The sequence below is a fragment of the Sylvia atricapilla genome, chromosome 4 (genome assembly GCF_009819655.1).
Source record: "Sylvia atricapilla isolate bSylAtr1 chromosome 4, bSylAtr1.pri, whole genome shotgun sequence".
Classification (NCBI taxonomy): Eukaryota; Metazoa; Chordata; class Aves; order Passeriformes; family Sylviidae; genus Sylvia; species Sylvia atricapilla.
The window spans coordinates 17491538-17515321 of NC_089143.1; the positions used below are offsets into that span (position 1 = coordinate 17491538).

Consider the following 23784-nt stretch of genomic DNA (forward strand, 5'->3'; position numbering starts at 1 on the left):
CCCCGGGCAGCGCGGAGCGGCGGGCAGCGGGAGCCGTCGGGCGCGGGGGAAGCGCCGGCTGCCCGCGGCGGGATGGCCGTGGCCTGTGTTTATGTATTTTGTAGTAATCACATTTCTGACATTACCCGCGGGGTGATTGGCTCAGGCAGCTTTTAAACCACCTATATGCTAACGAGCCCGCCGCGGCTCCGGCGGGGGCCTGCGGGGGGACAGCGAACCCCAACCCGCACCTCTGCCAGGCGGAGAGGAGAGGAGAGGAGAGGAGAGGAGAGGAGAGGAGGGGGGGATGGCATTTCTGAACTAGTCGGCAGCGCGGACAGGAAATGACCCCTCCAGAAACTGCTGCTTTAAAACCGAGCGGCGGTGCCTGAAGCTATCCAGCCTCCCTCTCCGTGTCTGGAGCCTGTGCGCTCCCGCTCCCCACCCCCCCGCCCGTCTCCGCCGGAGCGGGCTCCCACAGCAGTCCCCAGCCAGTGCGTGCAGCCTGGATGTGTGTGTGTGTGTGCGCGCCGCTACTTTGTACTGTGAAGAACACACAGCCCATGTGCTCTGTATGGATGTTGATGATACTCTGTGTAGCTTGAATCTCTGCAAGCAGGCAAGATGTCCAGCACACCACATGACCCTTTCTATTCTTCTCCTTTTGGCCCATTTTATAGGAGACACACACCATACATGGTGCAACCAGAGTACCGAATATATGAAATGAACAAGAGGCTGCAGTCGCGGACGGAGGTAAGTCCCCCAGCCTTGTTTTCCTGTGCATGGACCGTGGTAGGTTTCAGCCCGAATTCCAGCTGAAACGTCCCACTAGGCAGTACAGTATATGCAGGCATGAACCCTAATTAATTTAGTAGTTTAATTGGGTAATCCCTCATTATGTTTCCACGCAGAGCAACTCTTTGAGGAGATACCAGTTTAGGCTGAAATCATGAAATTACAGTACAGCACTTCAGGATTGATTATAACGCTGCTCTCAGAAAATTTCTTTCCTTAGTGTGTTGTTTGCTCGGGATCTGTCCTGCTGGCATTTGCAGCTATAATATTGTGAAGTATTGCTTCGGCTTTTGCACAAAATTAATTCTGGAATGTTGCAGGTTTAGGGGGAGAGACGAACGTTTCTTTGGTTTTGTTCTGTGAACTCATTAAAATGAAAAATGGATGATAACTGAAAAGAGGAGCAGAGTTTTAAAAACTTATTCCTAGGATACTCTTAAAGAACACGTTTGGGACAACCGACAAGAGAAATTTGTGTTTACATTTAGAATGCTGTTGCTTGTAGCAAGAGAGGTGGTCAGTTCACTACTTTATCATATAGCTGTCAAAAGTACCCAGTAATGTAAACTACATTCACTGTTGGTTATGCTTTGTAAAGTGTGTTACTGGTTTATACACCCTGGCTTTGAAATCCAGATCAGCCACTGCAAGGAACATACTGAATGGGAGAGGGAAATGCTTTTGTCATTAAAAAAATATAATAATAAAAAAAAAAATAGTGGGGGCTGCATCTTGTTATTTATGGGGTTAAGTAAAGCACACTTTTCAAGTCTGCTGAAGTGAATCAGGCTGCATTTCTGTCCCTGTGTCTGTGTAGCAAACATTCTTGGGGCTGCAATTTTTCATAGTAGTTTATTAGTGGTGCCCTGAAAAGACTTTTTAGAAGTATGAATCTTTTATAGTAAACAGCTTTATATAGTGGCAAATATCTGCCAGGTTTGTGACACGCAGCGTGGTGAAGGATCTCAGGTTGATCTGTTTGTTGTATTGTGATTCTTTAAGATAACATGAGGTTATCATAAAATAAAAAAAAAAAAACAACACATGCCTGAATTGTCAGCTAAGCCATGGAAAATCTGTGACGTTTAACGTATATGATACAGCTAACAAGATGTGACCTGCTTTCTGATTGGGCACCGCCACGGGGTAACTGCTTTTCTATCACTGTTTCCACTGCCAGGCTTGGAACATTGCTGGGGAGTAATTGGTAATACACTTTGTGCTGGCTAAAAACTCCAAGCCGCTCTTTACTCCCCAAATCATGGCAAGTGTTTGTCAGGTTTTGCCCCAAGTTGTTGGCTGCAGAGAGTCGCTGCCAGTTTGGGATGAGGGGGTTGGTGGGGTTTGTTCGCTACTTCTTGTTAGTGTCTTGCAAGTCTGCTCCTTGCATTCCTGTACATGTTCATGTAATAACTTAAAGAGTTTTTCAAGTCAGGAGAGCAAGTATGTATCACTGAGTGATTTCGTCAGGGTTTTATATACAACCTGCTCTAAAAGCTGTCAGTGCTAACTTATCCTTTTAACATATGATTTTAGTGGTACTTTTAATAATTGACCAGTTCCTGATTATAGGTCCTTTATGGATGTTACACTAGAAAAGTTTTTGAGGGACTTGTGAAAAAACTTTTGTTGCTGAGGTGTGCTGAATTAAACTTCTGCACCTTTAATTGCAATTTTTGCTTTGCAGATTCAGATGGCTTGTTGTGGGCAAAAAGCAATAACCCACTCTTTCTTGCTAGGAGTGCCTTGCTAGGTTTCAGCAGAATTTTACTTTGACAGACAGTATTTAGTTAATGAAGGCCTTATGCTCCAGCATTCTTTTTATTTGCTCAGAATAAAAATTCTTTTGCTTTGTGATTGTTCAGTGTTTACATTCTGGTTCTCTGTTTTTTTAGTTTACAAGCTCTGTGCTGTAAGCATTGCTGCTCATTGAAATGTGTTTTCTAGCTAACTTCAGTCCTTCTCGTTCATCTTCCTACTAAAACATCTCCATAATAAACAACAACAACAAAAAAAATTAAACTAGTTTCCTGGGACACTAGAGTGACTAGGTGTGGACCGTCTGTAAAGAACAATGCTGGCTTTTGGGGCAGGTCAGAAGTGGAAGTTTCCCATTAATTTTATTCACTTCCAAGCATGTTTGAGATTGGTAGGTGAAGGCTTCTGGGGCATATATAACTAGCTCTAAATTTTTTGAATCCAGAGCCCTGTATGTCATGGAAGGAATGTGCCTGTGATCTGGGTGATACAGGCTTTCTGCCTGAACCTTTCTCTTCAGGCAGTCTTTGGAATAATGTAGGCACTGGTCTCTGAAGGAGGCTGCTTGTGCTCTGCGAGCCCCAGGGGGTAGGTGAGCACAGGCAAAGCCGCTTAAGGCGAAAGGAATTACAAAGAAACTCTCCAAAAGACTGGGGGTAGCAAGCTGGCAGATTCCACGTGGGCCCAACTTGTGCAGAGAGACAGTGGCAAATGAGGATGCATTAAAAAAAATGGCAAACTACAGCCGTTATCCCAAATATATCCATGGAAAGCCTTTGGGATTTTGCTGGTTTCATAAAAAATAAAAATGCTGTTATTAACCCTGTAGAGCTAGATTCTCTGCTGTCCCTTGCAGAGGTGGAAGTTTCAAGACAGAGCAAAACATACATAATTTAATAAAGTTGTACAGAGGATGGATGGAGAGCCTGTGGAAGGAGTACCTGGATGTCATGTCTATCTGTTTTCTCCTCTCCCTTCCCACTGTAGTTCTCCAAAGCTTGCAGGTAGGTGAGAAATTATTTAAAAAAAAAAAAAAAAAAGAAAAAAGGTGACAAGCTGGTAGAAACACCACAACACCACTGAGGAATCCACCAGTAAATGCTATTCCTAATCCTGCTCTCCCAGCAGCAAGGTCGATGGTGTGTTGGGGGAGGTAGAAGTGTCCTCAAAATGGTTCAGGGCTTGGGGACCCTTCCTGAGAAATCGACTGCTTCCACTCCAGTTTCTGTCAGCATTGGGTGGAAGAGGATAGCATTCAGTGTGAAGGATGTGCTTGGTGTATTAAGCAGACAAAGTACAGAGTGATAAAGAAAGGTCATTTAGATGCAGCATAGCTATCTTTGTTGTTCTTGTTTTCTTTAGGAAGAAATGGAAGTCATGAAAATAAAGAATTAACAGCTTTAGCCTGTGCTAGATGTGCAAACTTTTGCTCTCCAAACTTCTTATAACTTTATGGGCTCCTCAGAAAGAACCTACAACTGCCTTTTTAAATTCAGGGTCAGTCTTAGGCGAAGAATTCCAATCACACCCAGGCAGGGGGTGGTTTTATGATGTAAGTACTGGCAAAAGTCCACCACCTAGCTAATTCTTATGTGATCTAAAGTAAATTAGAGAGTCTGAGTTACTAAACAGTGTCCAGGAAAACCATACCTTCCTTCAAAGTTGTTCAAAGAAATCTAATGTGGTAATACTTTTTTCTAAATTAATACATGCTTTCTTAATAAAACTTGGGGAGCATCCAGTGCCATTTTGTAATGCTTCAACAGTCCCTATTTAAAGAAGTAAAATGAATATTTAAATGTTTAATAATCTCTGGCAGATATAAAGATAAATCTTGCTTACTTCTCTCATAGTTGATTAACTTCTAGTTAAACAGAATGCAGCTGTTTCCTTGCTCTGTGTGTGGTTTTCAGGATTTCATTCCCATTCACTCATACTCATACTTTATCTTAATGTTTTCCTATCTGTATTAGTTTAACATTTCAAGAAAGGAATCCTGTTGTGGCATAATCAGCAGTTTCTGAAGTTCTAGGTAGCAATACACAACATAGGTAAATGTCTCTGTTTTTCATAAAACTTGATGTTTAAAAAGGCACCTCTTTTCCTCTTTGATGTTGCAAATCCTTTTCTGTTCTAATTTTTAATAATTTGAAATTGCTTATGCTTAAAAGAAAAAAAAAAAGGTGATTATATCTTGTATATAATTATTCAGTACCATTACAGTGTGCTGTGAATAGATCACCTAAAGTTGCTGACAGTTTAAAGTTTGAGGCGTTGCTTTATTGTCAGTAATCAAAGAAATGTATCAAGCCTTTCACTTGTTTATTTAGTCCCCTGTATTGTTAGAACTTTTGTGTATCACAATAAATTAAATTCACCTGTATCTCTCTCTGTCACTACAAGAGATTATGCTTTACATCACCATTGGATGCAAAAACACAGCTTTCCCTCTGGCTAAGAGAGCAATGTTTTAAGGGTGACTAGAAACCTTGATTAGTAGCATATTTGTTTTAAAGACAATCAGCTTAATCAAATGATATTAAACTCCTATTAAACTGTATAGTGAATATAACAAAGATTTCATGATGGAAAAATATATAAAGAAAATTAAAAGGAAAATAAAGGAGGGTATTATGATTATTTAAAAGCTGCTAAATGAACTGGAAGCTTACACAGACATTCATACGCAACCAAATATTTAAAGCCAATCAAAGCAAAACAAATTTTCTGCAGTTTAATGAAGGTCTCTTTTTTTCTTCCTTACATTGGTATCTGATGAAATAATCTTCTCCTTCCTGATGCATTTTTAATAGATTAGTCATAAAAATCTATGTTGTGACATCACGTTTGTTCGCCTAGCAACTTAGTATGGCAAACAGATCTCTCACATTGTGTACATAAGTCTGAGTTTGTCCAATGAGTTTGTTTTGTTGAGGGGAAAACATATAAACTTCTGTCTCAAAGTAATTTTGAGGAAATATTCCTTCACCCACAAATACACTAATACTTTACAATTCTAGGAATATGAGTAACGTATTTTGAGAGTACTTATGAACCATGCTTTGCAGAAACTAAAAGGTCAGTGTTAAAAGAAAACCCTTGAATGCCTTTAGGCAGACACTGACTTCAGAATAGATTCAAGGCTTTTTTTACTGATTTTCTTTTATTTCATACATGTTTTTTAACCGTCAAAAAATTCAGTTGCAGCTGCTTTCAATTAAAATTGTTACAAACTAACAATTCTTATGAGGCCAGGGGAGGAAAAAAAAGACTCTACTTCCTTTACATGTTGATCCTTAGCTCTACGATCAGGGATCTCTTGCTACTCCTGCCCACACCCCCACCCCCCCAGAAAAGTCATGTAATAGAATAGAAACTGCACACATGCTACATTTGGCATTTGGGAGTAGGGGCTGGTGAGGGTGGAGAAGGAGTCACTGCAAAAGTGTAAGAATGGGTCCCTCCTGCAATCACTCTGATGCTTACTAGATAATTTTCTATAAAGAGACCTTTACAATTCTTCTTCTTTTTTTTTTTTTTTTTTCTTTACTCTTTAGCCCATAAATCCACTTAGAAAAAACCTTAAGCTTCGTCTTTCCCTGATGTAAACAAGATTTACTATGCAGATCTAGTCTCAAAAATAGAAGCTGTTGGTTAGTGAGAGAGGACAAAATAGAGATCATAACAAGGAGCCAGTCCTGTGCTCTTATTTAAGCTGGAGTTTTGCCTGCAGTAAGATTGCAAGATGAGATAAAAAAGAAAATAATTTGGATTTGGTGCATGCCCTTTCTTTGTTTAAAAAGGGGTAAGATTGCTAAACTCTTTGCAGTATTTTTTGCTGGACTTCTTACTTCAAATGGTATTTTTTTTTTTTTTTTTTTTTTTTGCATCTCTTTGCCAGAAGTTGCATATCTGCTATAAACACTTAAACACTCATTTCAACCATGCTGGTACTTTGTTCAGTTGTTTCCTCTGTAAGAAGAACCTTCTTTCCTGCTCTGTTCTGTGTAAACAGGTCAGGATAGATCCCCACTTTTGCCAGGTACTTTTTTCCAGAAGTTGTTGCTGGGCTACTTGATGCCTTAGAGGAGTGGTCATGGCAGGAAAAAGGTTGCCCCAAAGTGGCTGATGATTAGTCTCCAAAAAAGACTGTGGTAGGGCAGGACCTGTTGGCCAGTTCTCAATGGTCTTATTTATTAGACAAAATTAGTAGTGAAAGAAACATCCCCAAAACCCTGGCTAAAATATTTTTCTCTAGGCCTGCCTGCATCACTCTTTTCCCTGGTACATTATTTCTGTGTTTGGTTACTGTCAGAATTTCAGAGAGAAGGCACTTTATGGTCAGAATACTGTTTCTATCACATTGTGGTTGATAGCCATGCCCTACTAAACTAAAACCTGTAAATTACTGATCTAGGCTGAATAGTCCACTTGGTACTTCTGAGATGACAGGGAATCAACTAGACCCACACGCAGAACCTAAACCTCAGTATGGGAACAGCTGATACCTCTGGAAACAGCTCCAGTACTTTCACGCCTTAAAAGGCTGGTGAAAACCCAACTGCTCTGGTGAAATGAGAACTTTTCAGAACTAAACATGAAGTAGGACTTGGTATGTTTCTACACTTATCACCTCTTCAGGATTTGAGAGTTGTTGGTACTGGAGAGTCTTTGCAAAGGCCATAAATTTTACAGCAACAGGCTGTCCTCTCCATGAGACATAGGTTGTCTTGGTGTCACCTTGATGTTTCTACAGTATTGTCAAGGAGTCATGCTCATGCTGAAGCTTCTGGCCAGGGGTTGTTCCCATCCTCAGCATGGAGACTTGAATCACAGACTCAAAATGGTTTGGGTTGAAGCATGAGACTTGAGCATTAGCAGATTACTTCTTTATGAAGAACTCTGATAACTGTGGCCAAAATAGAAGTATCACACTAGAACTTCTCCCTGAGGTCCTTCTGTTGTCAATATTCACATTCAGGTGCTTGTCCAGAGTGGAATTGCAAACTCAGAACTGATGCGGTAAAGCCCATAGCTTTGCGTAGGTTTCTAAATGTGCTTAAATCTACTGCCTGGTCAGCTGCAAACCAAATAGTTTACATCCTTCAGAGCACCTAATGAATTGGAACATTGCTGTAAATCTGTCACACGTGATCTGCAGTACCTGTTGATATCCATCTTCCCTGATTCTAAGTTTGTAAAGCCTAGTTAGCTGAGCAGGAGCTTGTATGTGTGTTAAAAAGGGGAGGGGGAAATCTAATCTCGGTGTAGTTTTGACATCAGATTATTCACATAAAGCAGATTCAGTATCCGTCCATATTCCATGCATTTTACCCAACTGCCAGCTGCAGACTAGAACATCCAAAAGAATTGCCTGGCTGAATGACCTTATCTGTTACATTCAGAGGAGAAAGAAACATTATGTGTGTATAAAAGTGATCATATTTGGAACCCTCTGATGAAAGCAGATTCAAGAATAGATTGAATCATAGATCCACTTTGCTTATTCTTAAAAAACTAAGAAAAAAACCTGGAAAAAACAACTGACTATGTATGAGTATTAATATGTGCAGTCTTACATCACATGTGCAGTGGACTTTTTTTACTTTCCTTTTGGACTTTCAAACATTTGGTTTTTTCCTAACTACGTTTTTGTTAGGTTATTTTCTAAAATAGTAAATTGAGAAAATTATGACTTTAAGCACATTTTACATTTGAAGTATTTTATGTACCTTATTGTGATTTTTTTGTTCGAGTTGTGTAGTTTTGCCTCAGCCATTAGCAGAAGATTTTATCAGACAAATAGCTGCCATCTGTCCTAGAGCAGGTTACAAAGAGATTTCTGAGATATTAATGACTATGTTATACAAAATGTAGTCATATTCTAAATCTTTAAATACAATAGTTACGTGAAAATAGGAAAATGCTCAGAAAACAGGAAAGTAAATAGAGTGGAACTTTTTAATTTTATTTCCTCTTATGCTGAAGCACCTTCACCACACTTCATCCCTTAGGAAGGCAGTCAGCAGTACCAGCATTTCCAACCATCTTCTGTGACTAGACATGCTCCAGGGTGAAGTGAGCAAGGCAGGGGTGACACCTGCTTTGCCTCTAGGTTTGCAACCAGGACAGCCTTTAATAAGTGGAAAAGGGGAAGATGCAATGCCTCACACCTAGAATGCTATGTTTTATTCCTGCAGTTAACAAACGTCTCATGCATGGGTCATTTGGCAGTGGAGAAAGGCCTAACAACTGTCTGTTTTACTCCCCCACATTCTGATAGCAACTTGCCTTTTCAGATTAATGTCACTCACCATCTTCCATAATTCTTCTAGCCGGTTTAAGTACCAAAAATGTTACCATGTTACTCTACTTTGCAAAACAATGATGTGAAAGGAAAAAACCTGCTATATAATAGTTCCTTTAGAGCAAATGAAAATAATTTTTGTTGTTCAGCATGTTGCAAGAGGGACCTCCTTCCTTTTGGCAGTCATTTCTCCACCTTTTTTTCCCTATACCAAGATGTTGAAAACATTCACAGAATAGAGATGTGCAGTTGCAACCATACCTATTGCTGTAGTGGATGAAGGCAATGCAATAGCTCTATTGCTTCTACCTAGACTTAATCACTGGAATATCAGTTAACCCTTAGGCTAATTAGGTAATAATGTTGTTGATGTGATTTAAAGTATCATTTTAAACAATTAGAAGTTCAGATATAATGTGATGCAATTATGCATTATATAATGCATCTATCCATTTTACACAGCAAAAATTACCATACATTTTTGGGAAGCTTGGCGTTTTGCACTGACTGGGGTTCTGCTTGTATTTATGAACAGCATGCCTGTAAACTGTGGTAATAACTCCTTGAAGGCCACACCTATGCACACTGCTGATTATGTTAAATAGCATAGGCCCATTTTAATGAATGTGTTGGCATGAATAATGGGACATGAAAAGCCAACACACTGGGTAAATGTTCATTACCTGAGTGCAACAAATACTACATGAAAAATTTCCGTGACAATTCACTTGAGTTTAGCAGTGAATTTGCTTTGGCTATGTTTGTGCTCTTTATGCTTTTCTATGAATGTTTGATCAATGGAGTTTTATTCCTACAAATAATTGCAGAATGCAAATTTCAATTTATTAACCATTACTGAAAGAATTTCATTATTTTATATGGTCTAAGCTGAGAGGCAGTGTTTCCTGTTTTGAGCTTACCTCTCAAATAGAACCAGGATACTTAGCAATTAAATACACCAAAGAAGAATCTCTGATTGCTTTGCAGTGAGGACTGACTGGTGTATGAGTGTAAAGCAAATTAATAACAATGGCTGGTTGCAACGGGAAAATTACAAGTCAGTAAATATGATGTATGTGCATAATTTTTTCATGGAACAGAACGCTGCTTAGTGTGCAGTTACATTAGAAAAATGGTAAAAATTTTCTGAGATCCTGGCATTTTAAACTCTAGCTCCATCTGTGCTCATCCAGTCAAGGATGCAAAACAGTAACACACAATATATGACCAACTACAATATATAGTCTTAGCAGAATATTACATTTAGTGTGCTTACAGCACGCTGCTTGTTATGAAAGACGAGGAAAAGTGTGTCTTAAATTTGAATAATTAGTGCATTCAAATAAATTGTTACTAATTCCTAGAAACCCTCAGTAGAACAAAGTGGAATTCATAATTTTTTTTATTTGATATGAATTATTAGCTCAACTTTTACAGTACTTCCTAATGCTGGCAGGTTTAATAATGCAAGGTAAAAAGATTGGTCAAGATGCCCGCACACCAAGTACTTCTCTCCCTGACAGTGCTGTAAGCTTATTTAATGCCCATATAAAAAACATCCTGAGGCAACCGAGTTGCATCTTGGCTCATAGTTGCATCCAAAGGGCTGCACTTCTAAATATGCGGTGTAGCACAGACTCTCTTGTACAGAGTGGTGTTAGCGCTGGTATGTAACCTGAAGCCACAACCTGCGTGTCTGGACTGACAAGAATCCTACCACTTGAGCCACTGTGACACCTTGTGGCTTGTGAAGCAACACAAGCATCTTTTAAAAAACTAACAGGTAAAAGCCAGAGGTTAATGGGTGTTGACAAATGTCCTTTCATACAAATACCAACAGAAATCTCTTTGCTGGGTTACTATACTGTGTTTTCAAGATACAGTTAAATTAGGTGTTAGTGGGCTCATTTCTGTTTGTGTCCTTCTAGCATGTGTTTTACTGCTAAGTGGCATAAGCTGAGGCATCATTTTGCTAAGTCTGACCTGCTGCTATTATCTCCATGGCTTTGCTGTTTGCTCATCAGTCAGATTGCATGAAGAAACGCTGGTTTTGGATGCAGTACAGAGTAAATATTTTATTTGTTTGAGACCACTCATTTGGTTAACCAGAAGAATGCTTGGAGGGTGCAGAGTACTTTTTGATACTGAGTATGTTTTGAATGATAGCTAAACAGTAGCTTCAGCTAGGTTATACTTAGCATTTGGCAATGAGCAGGTAAGTCCATACAGCCCTGAGTCTGGGGTTAAATAGATCAGTGTTACAACTGTGACAGTTAATTTACTACAATAAAGTTGCATTTTGCTGAGAAATTACCATTAAACTTAAAATTAGGCCAATAGTGCATGGAGCTTAGAAAGACCCTGCATCTATAAATGCTCAGGGCCTCACAGTACCATCTAGTGTCTTGGTTGTCACTTGTTACATCTTACAGGTCAATGTTTTCTTCCACGATGATACTGAGCATCTGAGGGGTGTTGCCCCTAAGACACTTTATTGTCCCTTATTTTCAGGTATGTTCACAGTGCTGTCACTTAAACATGATACATAGACAAACATGCCCAAACTTTCATTTAACTTGATGGTGTGGGACATTACAGCAGCCCAGGACTCAGGGTGTGCAATCTGCCTTATTTCATGCACAGGTATATTGATCCTTTGCTGAGCTTTATGCTCATAAAATTGGATGGTTACTGATGCTCATGTGACCTTGTCTTCATGATGTGCACCTTTACTATAAGGTTCTTGGGGCTGGGACCACCTTTTCTGTTCTTGTACAGTGCTAGAACAGTGGAGTTCTGGTCTGTATCTGCAACATGTTTTTATTATTGTAACCGAGTAAAGGCTGAAAGTTGGTAGTAGTATTTAAAATACTTTCAAATCCAAATCTATATATACCATTGTCATTTTGATGTTATAAATGTTTTAAATTGATATTACACGTATTTATGCACTAAAAAGAATTGCCTGACTAGAAGGTACCATAATAGTCTAAGTTCTTCGAAGATGACTGTTTAATGTTAATACATTTTGTTACTTCTCAAGGAGTTCAGCACACCTGTGCAAATCTACTGGTTTTGCCAAGCAACTACAAATATATTTAAGGCAGCATTCTGCTGGTTGATTTGTACATCTGATATTGTTATTAAATCTATTGTTTTTTAAGTGTGATTCTTCAGTAGTTTCACATCAATCAAAGAATCTCATTCTAAGCCCATTATTTTCTTAGTAGTGGAAAAAACATCTTATTTTAAATTCTACAGGACAAGCATATTCTTTTTGATGGGAACTGGTGCTGTAGAATATGTATCTTATTTCATGATGATTTGGGGAGGGAGTATTGTAAAGTCTGGTAATAAATTAAGTTTGTGTAATAAGTAGAGATGAATCAGGGAGGTTGTTCTAGGGAAGAAAGGCAACACTTATTTTTTTTCTTTTATTGTTTGCACTCTACTGATTTAATTAGCCAGTGAGAACAGACCCACTTTGAATATTAAAAAGACAAAATCAACTTCCCCCTCCCCCGTCCCCACATCTGCTGCCTTTTGGAGACTACTAACTACCAAAACTACCCAGAGTCTAACAGATTTTGCTTTTTAACAGACATTATCTGTATTTGCTCACCTATAAATGAGGTCGTTATAAGTATTTTATTCTGGATCTGAGGAAAAGGTGTTTTTTAAATTGTCATTTTGAAAGAAACTGGGCTGCCTTAAGCAAAACCAATGCATTTTTGGTGTTATACAAATGAAGGTCGTCAGTCTTGATACATTTCTGAATGGTGATCTAATAGAAATACCTTAATGGTTACCATATTATAGAAACTTAAACTATTCCTAGGATTGCTTGAAGTTGGAAAGAGTGAAGTCCTGTGTGGGGTTATATATTAGTCAGGAGCAGGAGAGCATAGATTGATAAAACTACTGAAGTGATCTCTGCTCTGTTTCATTATGCTGCTGCCTTCTGCAGTATCAATTAGATGGACTGAATTTCAATAAGGCAGCGAAGCAGTTCACTGCACCTCGGCTGGGTTAGGCCCACTGTTGCACAGAGCTCCAGCCTTCTTTCTAATTGTGGTCTAGAGTATGAATATTAATGCTTTATCCAGATTGCAGTGCTGCAGGACCAAGGGATCCTTGTCAGTGGATCCTCCTCGGTGTCCATGCTGTTTTCACACCTTTTGTCACCTGTGGACCCCAGAGTTCCCTTAGCTTTGTTTAATGCCACATTTAAAGGCAGCATCAAAAAAGGGTGAAATTTTTAAACTGCCTTTTTTTTTTTTTTTTTTCCATTTTTAAGACATATACTAGCTGCTTTATTAAAATATTTTTCCTGTTGAGAGGAAAGAACTCTCCCAGTTTTGCTGAGGATGGCTTTTTAGAAACACAATTACCTCTATAATTTTCAAGATTATTATTAGGAAGTCTATGAAACTATTAGGACCATGGGAACATGGATAAACCCACCTGGTGTACAAATTTTGTTACCAGAATAACTGCACTAAGGTTGAGAACACTGTGTGTGATTATAAGAGTCAACTGAGAAACATAAATTGAGAGCAGTCTTTCCCTTCCTTGGAGATTGATGACACACAGATGCACAATAGCAAATAACATAATTTGTAGGCTAGTGGAGCTGTTGTGATTAAAAAAAAAAAAAAAAAAAAAATCTTCTCCTCTATCAGAAGCTTCCTAGGTTTGCTTCAGTTTCATCTTGTAACGGCAGCTTCTTATACCATGCAAAGATTTCCTCTTTAAGGCAGTGAAATGAGCATTTGGTCCTGTATACGAAAGTGCTAGAACAAGGTGTAGAAACTAGAACAGCAAAACCTTGGTTTTGTGGAACCCACCTATTCTAATGGATTTACCAAAAGGACTGGAAATATTCAGCTTTTCAGTGTTGTCCATAGTTGGCTCTGCAATAAAACTGCATGTTCAGGGACTTGTATTATGTTTGCACTTACAATTTCACAAAATGCAAAAGGTTATAATAGAAAGCATGGTTAAGAACAAGGAGCACTCATTATTAAGGAGTGTGGTTGTGTAGCAAAACAAGTAACAGAAACCGAATGAAGCTTTTCTCAATCAGAAATTTAGCTGGAGAGAAAGGTATGGCTCGTAAAGCAGAACAGTAGGTAGATCTGGCAGGCTGAATGAAGTACATAATTTAGGTGAGTTTATCCATACTCTTTGAAAGTGGACTACAAAGCCTACATTGTTAGCAGTATTAATAAAAACAAATTTTGCAAGATTTGTCATTGGGATTATTTTAATACTGATCAAAATCAAGTCCTGGATGTCCACAGTTAATACTTTCCAGCATTTTTCTCCAGCAGCTGCTAGCTTCTACTGCTTTACTGGGAAAGGGAAGGATGATAAAATGAAATTCATAGCCTTTTAGTGTCTGCTCAGCCTGCAACTGGCAGCATTTGGGGTTTGTGGCTGCTGACCTGGCAGACTTACAGCATTTTTATGACGTCAAGTGCACACATCATGTGTCTGTACAAGCTAAATATGAGCTGCAGCCCCCCAGCCCCATTTTCATTTGGGAGACTAAGGACTTCTCCCAGTAAAAATAGGAGAGGGAGAACTGAGCTGCTCACTGGACTTGCAAACTTGTGTGTGGCAACATGACTTGAGTTACTGAGCTCAGCAGCTTGTTTTTGTAGGCACGTTTTCTGTACAGTGCTTTATTTGCTTGGTATGGTAAATGGTAACTTGCTGGTTTAAGAAGTGAAAAATGGATGCAGCTAGCAAATCTGAGCTCTGCTTAAATAAATAGCAAGTTCTTCATTAGCTTCAATATTGCAGCAGCCTATAAGGTATGGATTCCTTCAATTTGTTATGTCTATGAACCTTTGAGTTCTTTTGCTAAGAAAATGAGATTGAAATAATTATATCTACAAGGTTTTATATATCTTGACAAAATGTTACTGTCTGTTTCACACTCAGTTGTATTTAAAACCTGTGGGTGCATTTCAGGCCATAAAATACGTTTACAAAATAACAGCCACTTGCATTCACAGTTGTACTTAATGATTTATTTATTTCTAGGAATTGCATTTGAAATTCCCAGACATCTGAAGCTTTTTCAGCATCAAACTGACCACTGATCTTAAAAAATCATCTACATCAGCACCAACTCAATCACTGACAAGGGCTGGAGGAAATGAAACATCTGGGATCTATTAAGATTTTTATTTATGCTTTTAAATATTGAAGTGTGCATGGCTGCTTGGCTTTTGCACTTTTAGCATGAATCCATTAAAGAAGGCTCTCACAGTACAAACAGTTGCACGGAGAAGTGATTTGGGCTGGAAAGCTGGGACCCCACCACATAATTGCAGAGGATTGCAAGGAAGGCAAGGACTGTGGTGAATGTGGGTTTGTAGGTTTATTGTGGTGACAGAAAGACTTTACCAAGTTCTTCCCAAAGATAAAGACTCTTCAATTTTCTCAAGGCTTCTTGCAGAAAATGCTTCACCCTTGCATTTATCTCTCCTCTGTATGCTGTACATTTGAGGTGCAACCTTGCTGCATCTTCAGTGGTAGGTGGTGGCATGAAGTTTTGTTGCTGTGAAATACACCCTTGCCCACACCCTCATCAAAGGACAATGTGTTTGGCTTCTCTTTGCTAATAACCAAACCTTTGGGAAGGTTTGGATTAGGCCAGGGGCTCAGGCTGTTTCCACAAACTCTAGTGAATCTGCTCCATTCTCCTGTGCTCCTCTGGAGTCCTGGGGTGCAGGATAGGGGTTTGCAGCCTCTGAGATGCTCTGTCACCACAGCACCCAGCAGATTGTAAATATATAGTTAAACACTAACCTATGTACAGCAGGCAGTGCAGCTACTGGGCATTTTCAGAGGTCAGTTAAGAAAAGGCCTGAGTGGGAATGCAGCCAGGTTTCCCACAGGACAACCCTCCACCTCGAAGGCAGCATCTCTGCCTGAACGAGGCAACTGTATTGAGGCCGAAAGGTCTGAGCCTGCAGACTCCTAAATACACCTTTCTGCCTTGCTCCTCCTTCAGCCAATACATTTGATTCCTGAGGCCCAGAACTGCGTGGGCTGCTCTGGTTGCTGAGGGTCTGGCAGAGGGGCAGGCTGCAGTGTGGCAGGCTCTGGGCAGGGGGGCAGTGCCTGGAGCCCTCAGCACCCACAGCCACAGCCACAGGTAGGGTTCCATTACCTGCCAGCAAGTGCCTGCATCCTGTTCTCACTGGCACCAGGCACAGAAAGGGGCAGATCTTGTAATCTGGGTTCACGAATCTGGAGCATCACAGGCGTTTTGGAGGAAGATTGACTGTAAGTCCTATTTATAGTGGATGGAAAGTGATGGAAAGAGAAGTGCAGGAGCAGGTAGTGATCCCTCAGCTGAGGCCAAGCCTCTTCCATCCTGCAGAAACAGCCCTGTAAAATATATTTGAGATTTTGTCTGTGGCTTGCTGATTTCACTGAAGACTCTGAAAATAGTGTCTGGCAAGAATTAACTGAAAACCATGTCACTTTGGGGAAGAGGGAGGAAGAAGGATGCATTCTTTCAGAGAACAGGTGCATTCAAGGTATGCTTCCCTTAGTGAGTTTTACCAGAATTTTCCATTCTTTACTTTTCTTTTGGATTCAGCAAAATGGGAGAATGATACAGTAAATATGTTAGCTTTAGGAAGAGATAGGATTTCAGAAGTGACTTTCCAGCAAATATACTAGTCCGAGTGACCATCAACAGGCAAATATTTAAATACCATTTTTATAGACATTACTAACCCAAAGGGAACAATAAAAGCAAAAGGGTTTCCTGGTGTAGTATACAGTATCTTTAAACGCACATTTTAAAATTTCTTGTGACCTGACATGAAAGTTCAAGATTGGATAATAACCTGTAGCAAAGATGACATAGTTTAGTTGTATTACCTTGATGAGCTACGTTTAAAACTTGCTTAGGATGTCTCTCAAAATCTATACTGAAGTAGTAGTTCATGGAAAGCTAATCTATTATTTATCAACAAATGTTAACTAGGTTGCACAGATTTGAATACCCTTCAGGATTTCCCTTTGGGTCTTGTCACAAGTACACATAAAAATGTTAGATACATCAGCAGAAAAACTTAAAGAAAAATGAAATTTGTTGAAGTCTCACCCAAAACCTACATTGCCGATACAGGGAACTGCAATGAATATGGATGATTCCACTAAAGATTAGAATTCAAAATACCGGTGCTGTGGGTTTTTCCTTTTAAGTGACCTTGTAAGAGAGACTTATTGTTTTACAAGTTTAAATTGGCATTTCTCATTCATTGAGAGAGATGCACCGTGTTGTAATACCTAGCAACTTAAGCTTACACTGTGAATGAAAAAGCACATTTACAAAATCTTGGAGCTAGATCATAGTGTGGCAACTCTGTGAAAGATTGCCTGCTCAATGATTAGTTGCAGCACTCTCACTAAATGTGTTTCACTGAGAAATCAAGTTTTTGTCACTGAGAAATCAAGAAATAGGTGGCTTATTAAAGGTGACCACATCCTTTTATGCAAATTTAATGCACTTGGCAGGTTTATCATGATAAATAGTCAGGATGAGATAGTTCATGATGTATCTCTAATCTCTTCTGTGAAGATGTTCATGTCTTGCAGGAAGTAACCCCTTGAGAGTTCAAATCTTTAGAAGTATGTGACAGATGCTGATGTCTGCAGTCTCATAGACTTGCTTTGAAGTAACTCCAAATGATGCCTTCAGTTATTGTTCAGTTTTTGCAAGTTCTCTTACTTCATCTCTCCCTTGGTGCCCTCCTCTCTTCTCCATCATGTTGTGTCTCTGAGTTGCTCCACATACTGAGAGGAACAGGTACCAAATCTTGTAGAGTACATTACAACTCTCTCCCCAGTCCTGTCACATTTTTGCCTGTGAAGTTGTTCTTCCATTAGACATCTTGCATATTTTAAGAGAAGTGATTCACAACAGAAAAACAATAAAACAGAACAAATGTTTTAGAAAATCCTGTCTCATTCATGCATTGTGTTTACTTTTTGAGTAACTCTTTTAAGTAAGGAGCCAACATCAGTGCCAGTGTCATATTAACTATGCTATGTTGTGTTAATTATAATCAATTTCCAATATTAATTAGGTCAACTTCTCTTTAGATTAGCAACAAGAAATGGTTAAATTTTAATGCTGCTGCAGGCAATCTGAAGGAACTCACATAATCAAAAAACACTGCAAAGCTTTTTATGTAAACCTTTTTCTATTGTAATACAGCTAGTAAAATAGATATAAAAGCATCAAAAATACATAAAAATATATCTGAACAATGGTATATTTTCAGAGCTTCATATTTTCACTTTTCATTACTTGGCCTTGGTTGATCTGAGTTAGGATGGGCTTCTCTTCTAAAATCAAGTACCAAATTTCATGTAAAGTTTTATACCTGTCATAGTCCCTTTCTAAGTTCCCATTTTAGAATCACTCTTCTCAATTATTTCTGTTACTATCATCACTATACATAACCTTGTGTGTAACAATTGGTATTGTTTAGTTTGGTATACATACATTTTTAGAGCTTAGAATTTTTTTGGCATTACTTCTTTCTCAAATCAAATTCCCACAACTTTACAACTTGATCTCTTTTAAACAGGAAACGTAAGGCTCAGGAAAGTTTAAATAGGAAGGGAAAGGCTGAGGAAAGACTAAGAGAGTTGAGGTTGTTCAGCCTGAGAAGGGTAGGTTCTGGGGTGATCTATGGCACCCTTTCACTACCCAAGATGGGCCTGCAAGAGAGGGACTTTTAACAAGGGTATATAGTGATAAGAGAAAGTGGAATGGCTTTAAACTGAAAGAGGGCAGATTTAGATTAGGTGTGAGGGAGCAGTTCTTCCCTGAGAGGGTGGTGATGTGCTGGAACAGAGAGGTTGTGGATGCCCCATCCCTGGAAGTGTCCAAGGCCACGTCAGATGGGGCTGTGAGCAACCTGGTCTAGTGAAAGTTGCTCCTGCCCATGACATGGGATTGGAATGTTCCAACCCGACCTTTTTTATGATTCTATGAAATATCTATATTTTTTATGTTTCTTTTAATCATGGCCTAATAATTTGTGCTAAAATAGTAAAAAAAAACCCAAACCCAACTTGTGTTACTATTTCATGTAATATTTTCATAATTACTCTGCTACTCCTCAGTCTACTCCATGCTGAGTACCAAAGCATGCCTTCTCTTAAAAAAAAAACAAAAAACCCTAAGGCTTAAATATATTGTTTACATCACTCATTTACTGTCTAAACTTTCCTCAAAGATTTTATTACTTACTTATTACTTACTTCTTATCTTATTAAGATAAGAAGTAATTCTTAAGTGATTATTACTTACTTCTTATCTTACCTTTTGAGTTTTTGCTTATATGTGCAGGACCATGGCTAGCATGTTGTGAAATCTAGGTGCTTTTAAAAGGGAAAGGAACAATGAGCTGTGTATTTTGGAGATATGCTTCAAGATAAATTTGGGGAAATCCTTAACTTCCATGATTAGCCTGGTTTAAAATTTCTTGGTTGTACTTTTAGGCACCAATCTATGCCATTAACTAGCCCTATTTTGGACTGTTTACTTTTTTAAATGAAATGTCAATAATTAAATGTTGAAGGCACACTAGTACATCTTCATCAACATATGTTTCAGATTATGGTTATTATGTTTTGAAAATGTAGTTTCAAAGCACAGTGTAATTGTATTATAGTAATAACAGTGATGATGATAATAATAATAATAATAATAATAATAATAATAATAATAACAACAACAAACCCCCTGAAAAACTGTACCACAGACCCAATCAGCTGTCTGTAGTCTAGGGAGAGGTAGTGATAAATTGTAAAATCCTCTGTCAGTAGTTTGGCTCATGTGCCAGGGAGACTGAAGCAGCACCTGTAACTTGCTGTGCTCCACCACAAACCATATTAAAGCTGAATGGACTTTGGAGCCACTGGAGCCAATCTGGCCGTGACCAAAAGATTAATTTGTTAAAAATGTGTCTGGCCTGTCTGCATCCCTCCTGGTTGCTGCCATTTTGGTATGACCTGGTTGTCTTTCATTTGTTAAGCAGTACCATTTCTTTCCCAGCTTGCTTTCAGACCCAGACCTCAGTGCCATGTTCTGGTCTAACTCCTCTTCTCTGGCCTTGGAAAGATTGTTAATACGGTGCTATAGGTTTACTAGTGAAGTTCAGTAATAAATATTGTACTTTGGATCATTTCTTAGCTTTCTGGAGCAACACCCAACAAACCAATATATTTACAATTATGAATTTTCCAACTTCAGTGTTAATTTTTTGTAGATTTTTTTTTGTTTTGAATGATGGGTAAATAAGAAACCTCATTCAGTATGATTCTGATAACTGTCATATTCATCATATACCTGTGTTGCAAAATGACTATATGAATACAATGACCAATGCAATACAATGGTCTCAGTGAAGAGTGTCCTGAATAGTATATTCATTACACACGTTGTGAATCATAACCCAAATTTTTTATCTAGGGCATCTTTTGACTGCTTATGAGTGGATTGCTATCTGGTGATCTTCAGAGCAGAAAAGCTGCTTAAGTGGAGAAAAAAAATAGGAAAGGGGAGGGGGGAAAGATAATGCCATCAAGACTAATTGCTTCACCAATAGGTAATATTTGTGCCCACACAACTGATACTACTTAGCAATCAGTAATATGCACTGATAAAAAAGACGTGGAAAATGCAAAATATTTATTCAACAGTCTGTTTGCTTTTATAGTAGCAACCAGTCTAGGCTTTTATTTGCAAACTGTGAACAAAGATGGAACACCAAAATAGCTGTGCAGTTTCCTTTTTTTTTTTTTTTTTTTTTTTTGTCTCTTTGGAAGCCATTTACGTGACTGTCTGTTTAGTAAATGAGCGCATTTTTAAACTTTAGGCATCATACATGATAGGTGTATAAAGCAGCCAGAGTAATTTCACTTACAGGAATGCCAGCATAGCTCTGACAACTAAAGTAGACACTAAAGCTTACTGATTGTCCTGGCTGTGTGGGCACAAACATGAAGATATGGTGCCATCTCTTCTGTGTTACTTGGCCAGACTGCCTGGAAAGAGAGATCAGGAAAAGACAGATTGGCATAAGCCCTCTTGCTCTGTTCCTAGAACACCATGAAAAAACAGATTCAAAGTCAATAGTACTGGGGGCCGGCTAGCAGAGTAAGGAAAATATTGGCAAAGTAACAGCTTTAGAACAGGGTTTAGAACAGCCTGGAGGCTCTTATTTTTGTGAGTCAATAAGAGGAAAGATAGTTGATAGATGTATTTAGGCTAGTCATCTTTGCTCTCTTCTAATACTAAAAATTGCTTTAAATAAATCTCCTTTCTTTTTTTTTTTTTTTTTTTTTTTTTAATAGAAGAATATTCCTCTGGACTTATCAGGAGTGTTAAGAAAGATCACCTAGTGATGATCAATACTGTAACTTGTTTCTTCATCAATGAAATATACCACGAGTGTGCACAATTGGCCTGTAACAGTCATGTTTATGCAAAGGCCAAAACTGATAAATAGCTTGAAATATGTTACTTGACAATTTTCTGTGAGATCTAATACAAAGAAGAGAAGGTAAAGGACAGACTCTACAAATATATCTGATATCTTATAGATGTAAGCAGCTGTAAAAGGAGTTGATACTGCAGGATCCTCTTCTGCCCCCCAGTATGTAAGAAAAGAATGTGTGCATGAAAGAAAGCAAAACATTGTAAACTTCTAGCAGCCAAAAAGGGGCTATTCTGCTTACCAAAGTAATATAGGTTTTGTGCTCTCAACAGGAGAATATTGTCAAAAGGAGCAAATGAATAAATTCTCTGTAAAAGGTATGGGTTCAGGTCTTGTGAATTTCTCATAGTTGAGTCTAATATCACTTAGGAAAATGTAGAGCACTTGAAAATACGCATCAAAGCCCTAGAAAATTCTGTTGGTTTTTTTTCATCTACAGTCCTTATTTGACTTTGTTCAAGATTCATATTTGAAATTTTAGATAAAAATAATACTGTAAGCTTTATATAAAAAAGCAAGACACCAGAATCCTTTGCTAGTAGTGCCATAAATAGCACATTTTTAAAAAGATCTGCTATACCTTGCACCATTCATTGTGTATTCTTCAAATTTGCATAGTGTTTTCTACCTGGTAGCCTGGTAGTGAAAATGTATGAATCTTTTTGTAATTATTATTCCTGTTTGTGGTGGATTTTTTGAGGGATTTTCTAGGGCTGGTTAACTGGTTGGCAGGACTACTGATAAAAGTCTCATAAAAGGTAACCAGAAAAAAAATCTCCCTCTTGGAAGCCTTTATTTGCCTTACAGATGCTAGCATATCTTCTATTTAAAATTTGTAGGTGTCTGCATATACAAAAATGAAAACTGATGAATTTTGTAGTTTAACTGTTATATTTTAAATGTTACCTCCATTGTGCAGTATCTGGGTTACAAATAAATCAGTTCATTGCCTTCTACTTCTGTCCTGATATGCAGTCTTAGAGACCTCAACACATATCCATTGAACTTCTTTAGTTCTGACTACAGCTCCCAAGTTTGTCTGCTAATTGATAAAATAGTAAACAAAGACTGACAATGATCGTACTCACCCGCACACACACATACACACACACAAAAAAAAAAAAAAAAACAAAAAAACAAAAAAAAAAACAGGGGCAAAAAAAGGCTGGATGCCTGGCTTGAACTGCCAGACATTATCTGTTTAAATTCTCAAAGAGAGTGAGTGAAATCTGCATAGAAACTCAGAAAGAGCATCTATAGACTGAACACTTTCTCACATGTCAGTGCTCTCACAGGCTGGCATGTCAGAAAAGGCTTTGCAGTTTTGTTTTTTAGGGTGTCACACGCTAGCACAAGCATACAAGGCTTCTTCATTGCATGAAATTTTAAGAAATAAGTTGGATGACTGGATGAATGGAAGGAGCGAATCTCTCAATGACTGGCAGTGAAAGTTTAACATGTGAACTACATGCTTTTTCCTTCAGCCTATCTAACTACTCTTGTGCCCCTGATCAGAGCTCACTGATGGGCTGGCATATCACTCTCTTATAGTGAAACAATTTTTGAAGAATGTCCTGATCTGTCTGCCTAGGATCTTGTTGTATTAATACTCGTTGCATTGTATGTGAGTACTTCCCAAGTGTCAGAACAACAATGGTATCTCTCTCTTCCTTCCCCACCAGGGCTGGAAACAGTTAGTTTGTTCTTTCCTCGTAAGGGAGCTCAGACGGGGTCAGGGAGGCAGGATGGTTAACAATATGGTTTTGTAACTTAGCTGGATGGGTGGATTTCATCTCCATTGTTGCTTTCTTCCTGCTTTGTGGTGGTTGCATGCTCACTTGCCAGCTTCCCTTCCCGGTCATTGGCACAACTCAAAAGAGGAAAGGAAGGCTCTAAGTGGCTGGGTGCAGAATTGAGGCTGGGAAGAGGTGAGATGTTGTGTGAAACAGACTGATAAGGAAGAGGCTTGATGACACAATCAGATAGAGGAGCATTAAAAGGCTAAAGCTGGACCTGCTGAGAAAGATTTATTGCAGTAGAAAGAGGTCATGTATTTTTCTCTTGTGAAGCCCCATAAGAATGGACTAGAGTGCAGAGAACTATGTGACAGGCCTAATAGTAACACGAGATGAGTTAGTTTTCTCTCACAAACCAGTGGAGATGAAGCCATACACTGGATTGTATGGATAAATATGTAAGATGGAAGTTGTACAGCTGAGGGCAGCCCTCAGCTTTGCTGCAGTTGGGTGCTGTTTAGTACCTTCTTCTCTCAAAGGCATGGACTTTACAGGAGCCTTCTAGTAGACTACTCATGTACCAGAAAGTGCCTGAAAATATTTGTGAGGGAAAGAAAAAAAATTAAAAATCACTTGCTGACAATACCTATTTATTTATTTA

At 38.7% G+C, this 23784-nt stretch overlaps 1 protein-coding gene across 9 annotated transcripts in view; it reads left to right on the forward strand.

The window, feature by feature from the left end:
- The first annotated feature begins 309 nt into the window (after positions 1-309).
- Positions 310-23784, forward strand: part of LDB2 (LIM domain binding 2) — a 210310-nt gene continuing 186835 nt past the window's right edge. The window contains exons 1-2 of one of the 9 annotated variants that reach the window (XM_066317198.1): positions 318-551; positions 660-735. In XM_066317198.1, the coding sequence (XP_066173295.1) occupies positions 676-735 (60 nt within the window). In that variant the 5' untranslated portion in view covers positions 318-551; positions 660-675. Of the gene's footprint in view, positions 736-23784 lie in introns of all 9 variants that reach the window. The other 8 variants (XM_066317200.1, XM_066317199.1, XM_066317201.1 and 5 more) reach the window with 8 other exon arrangements.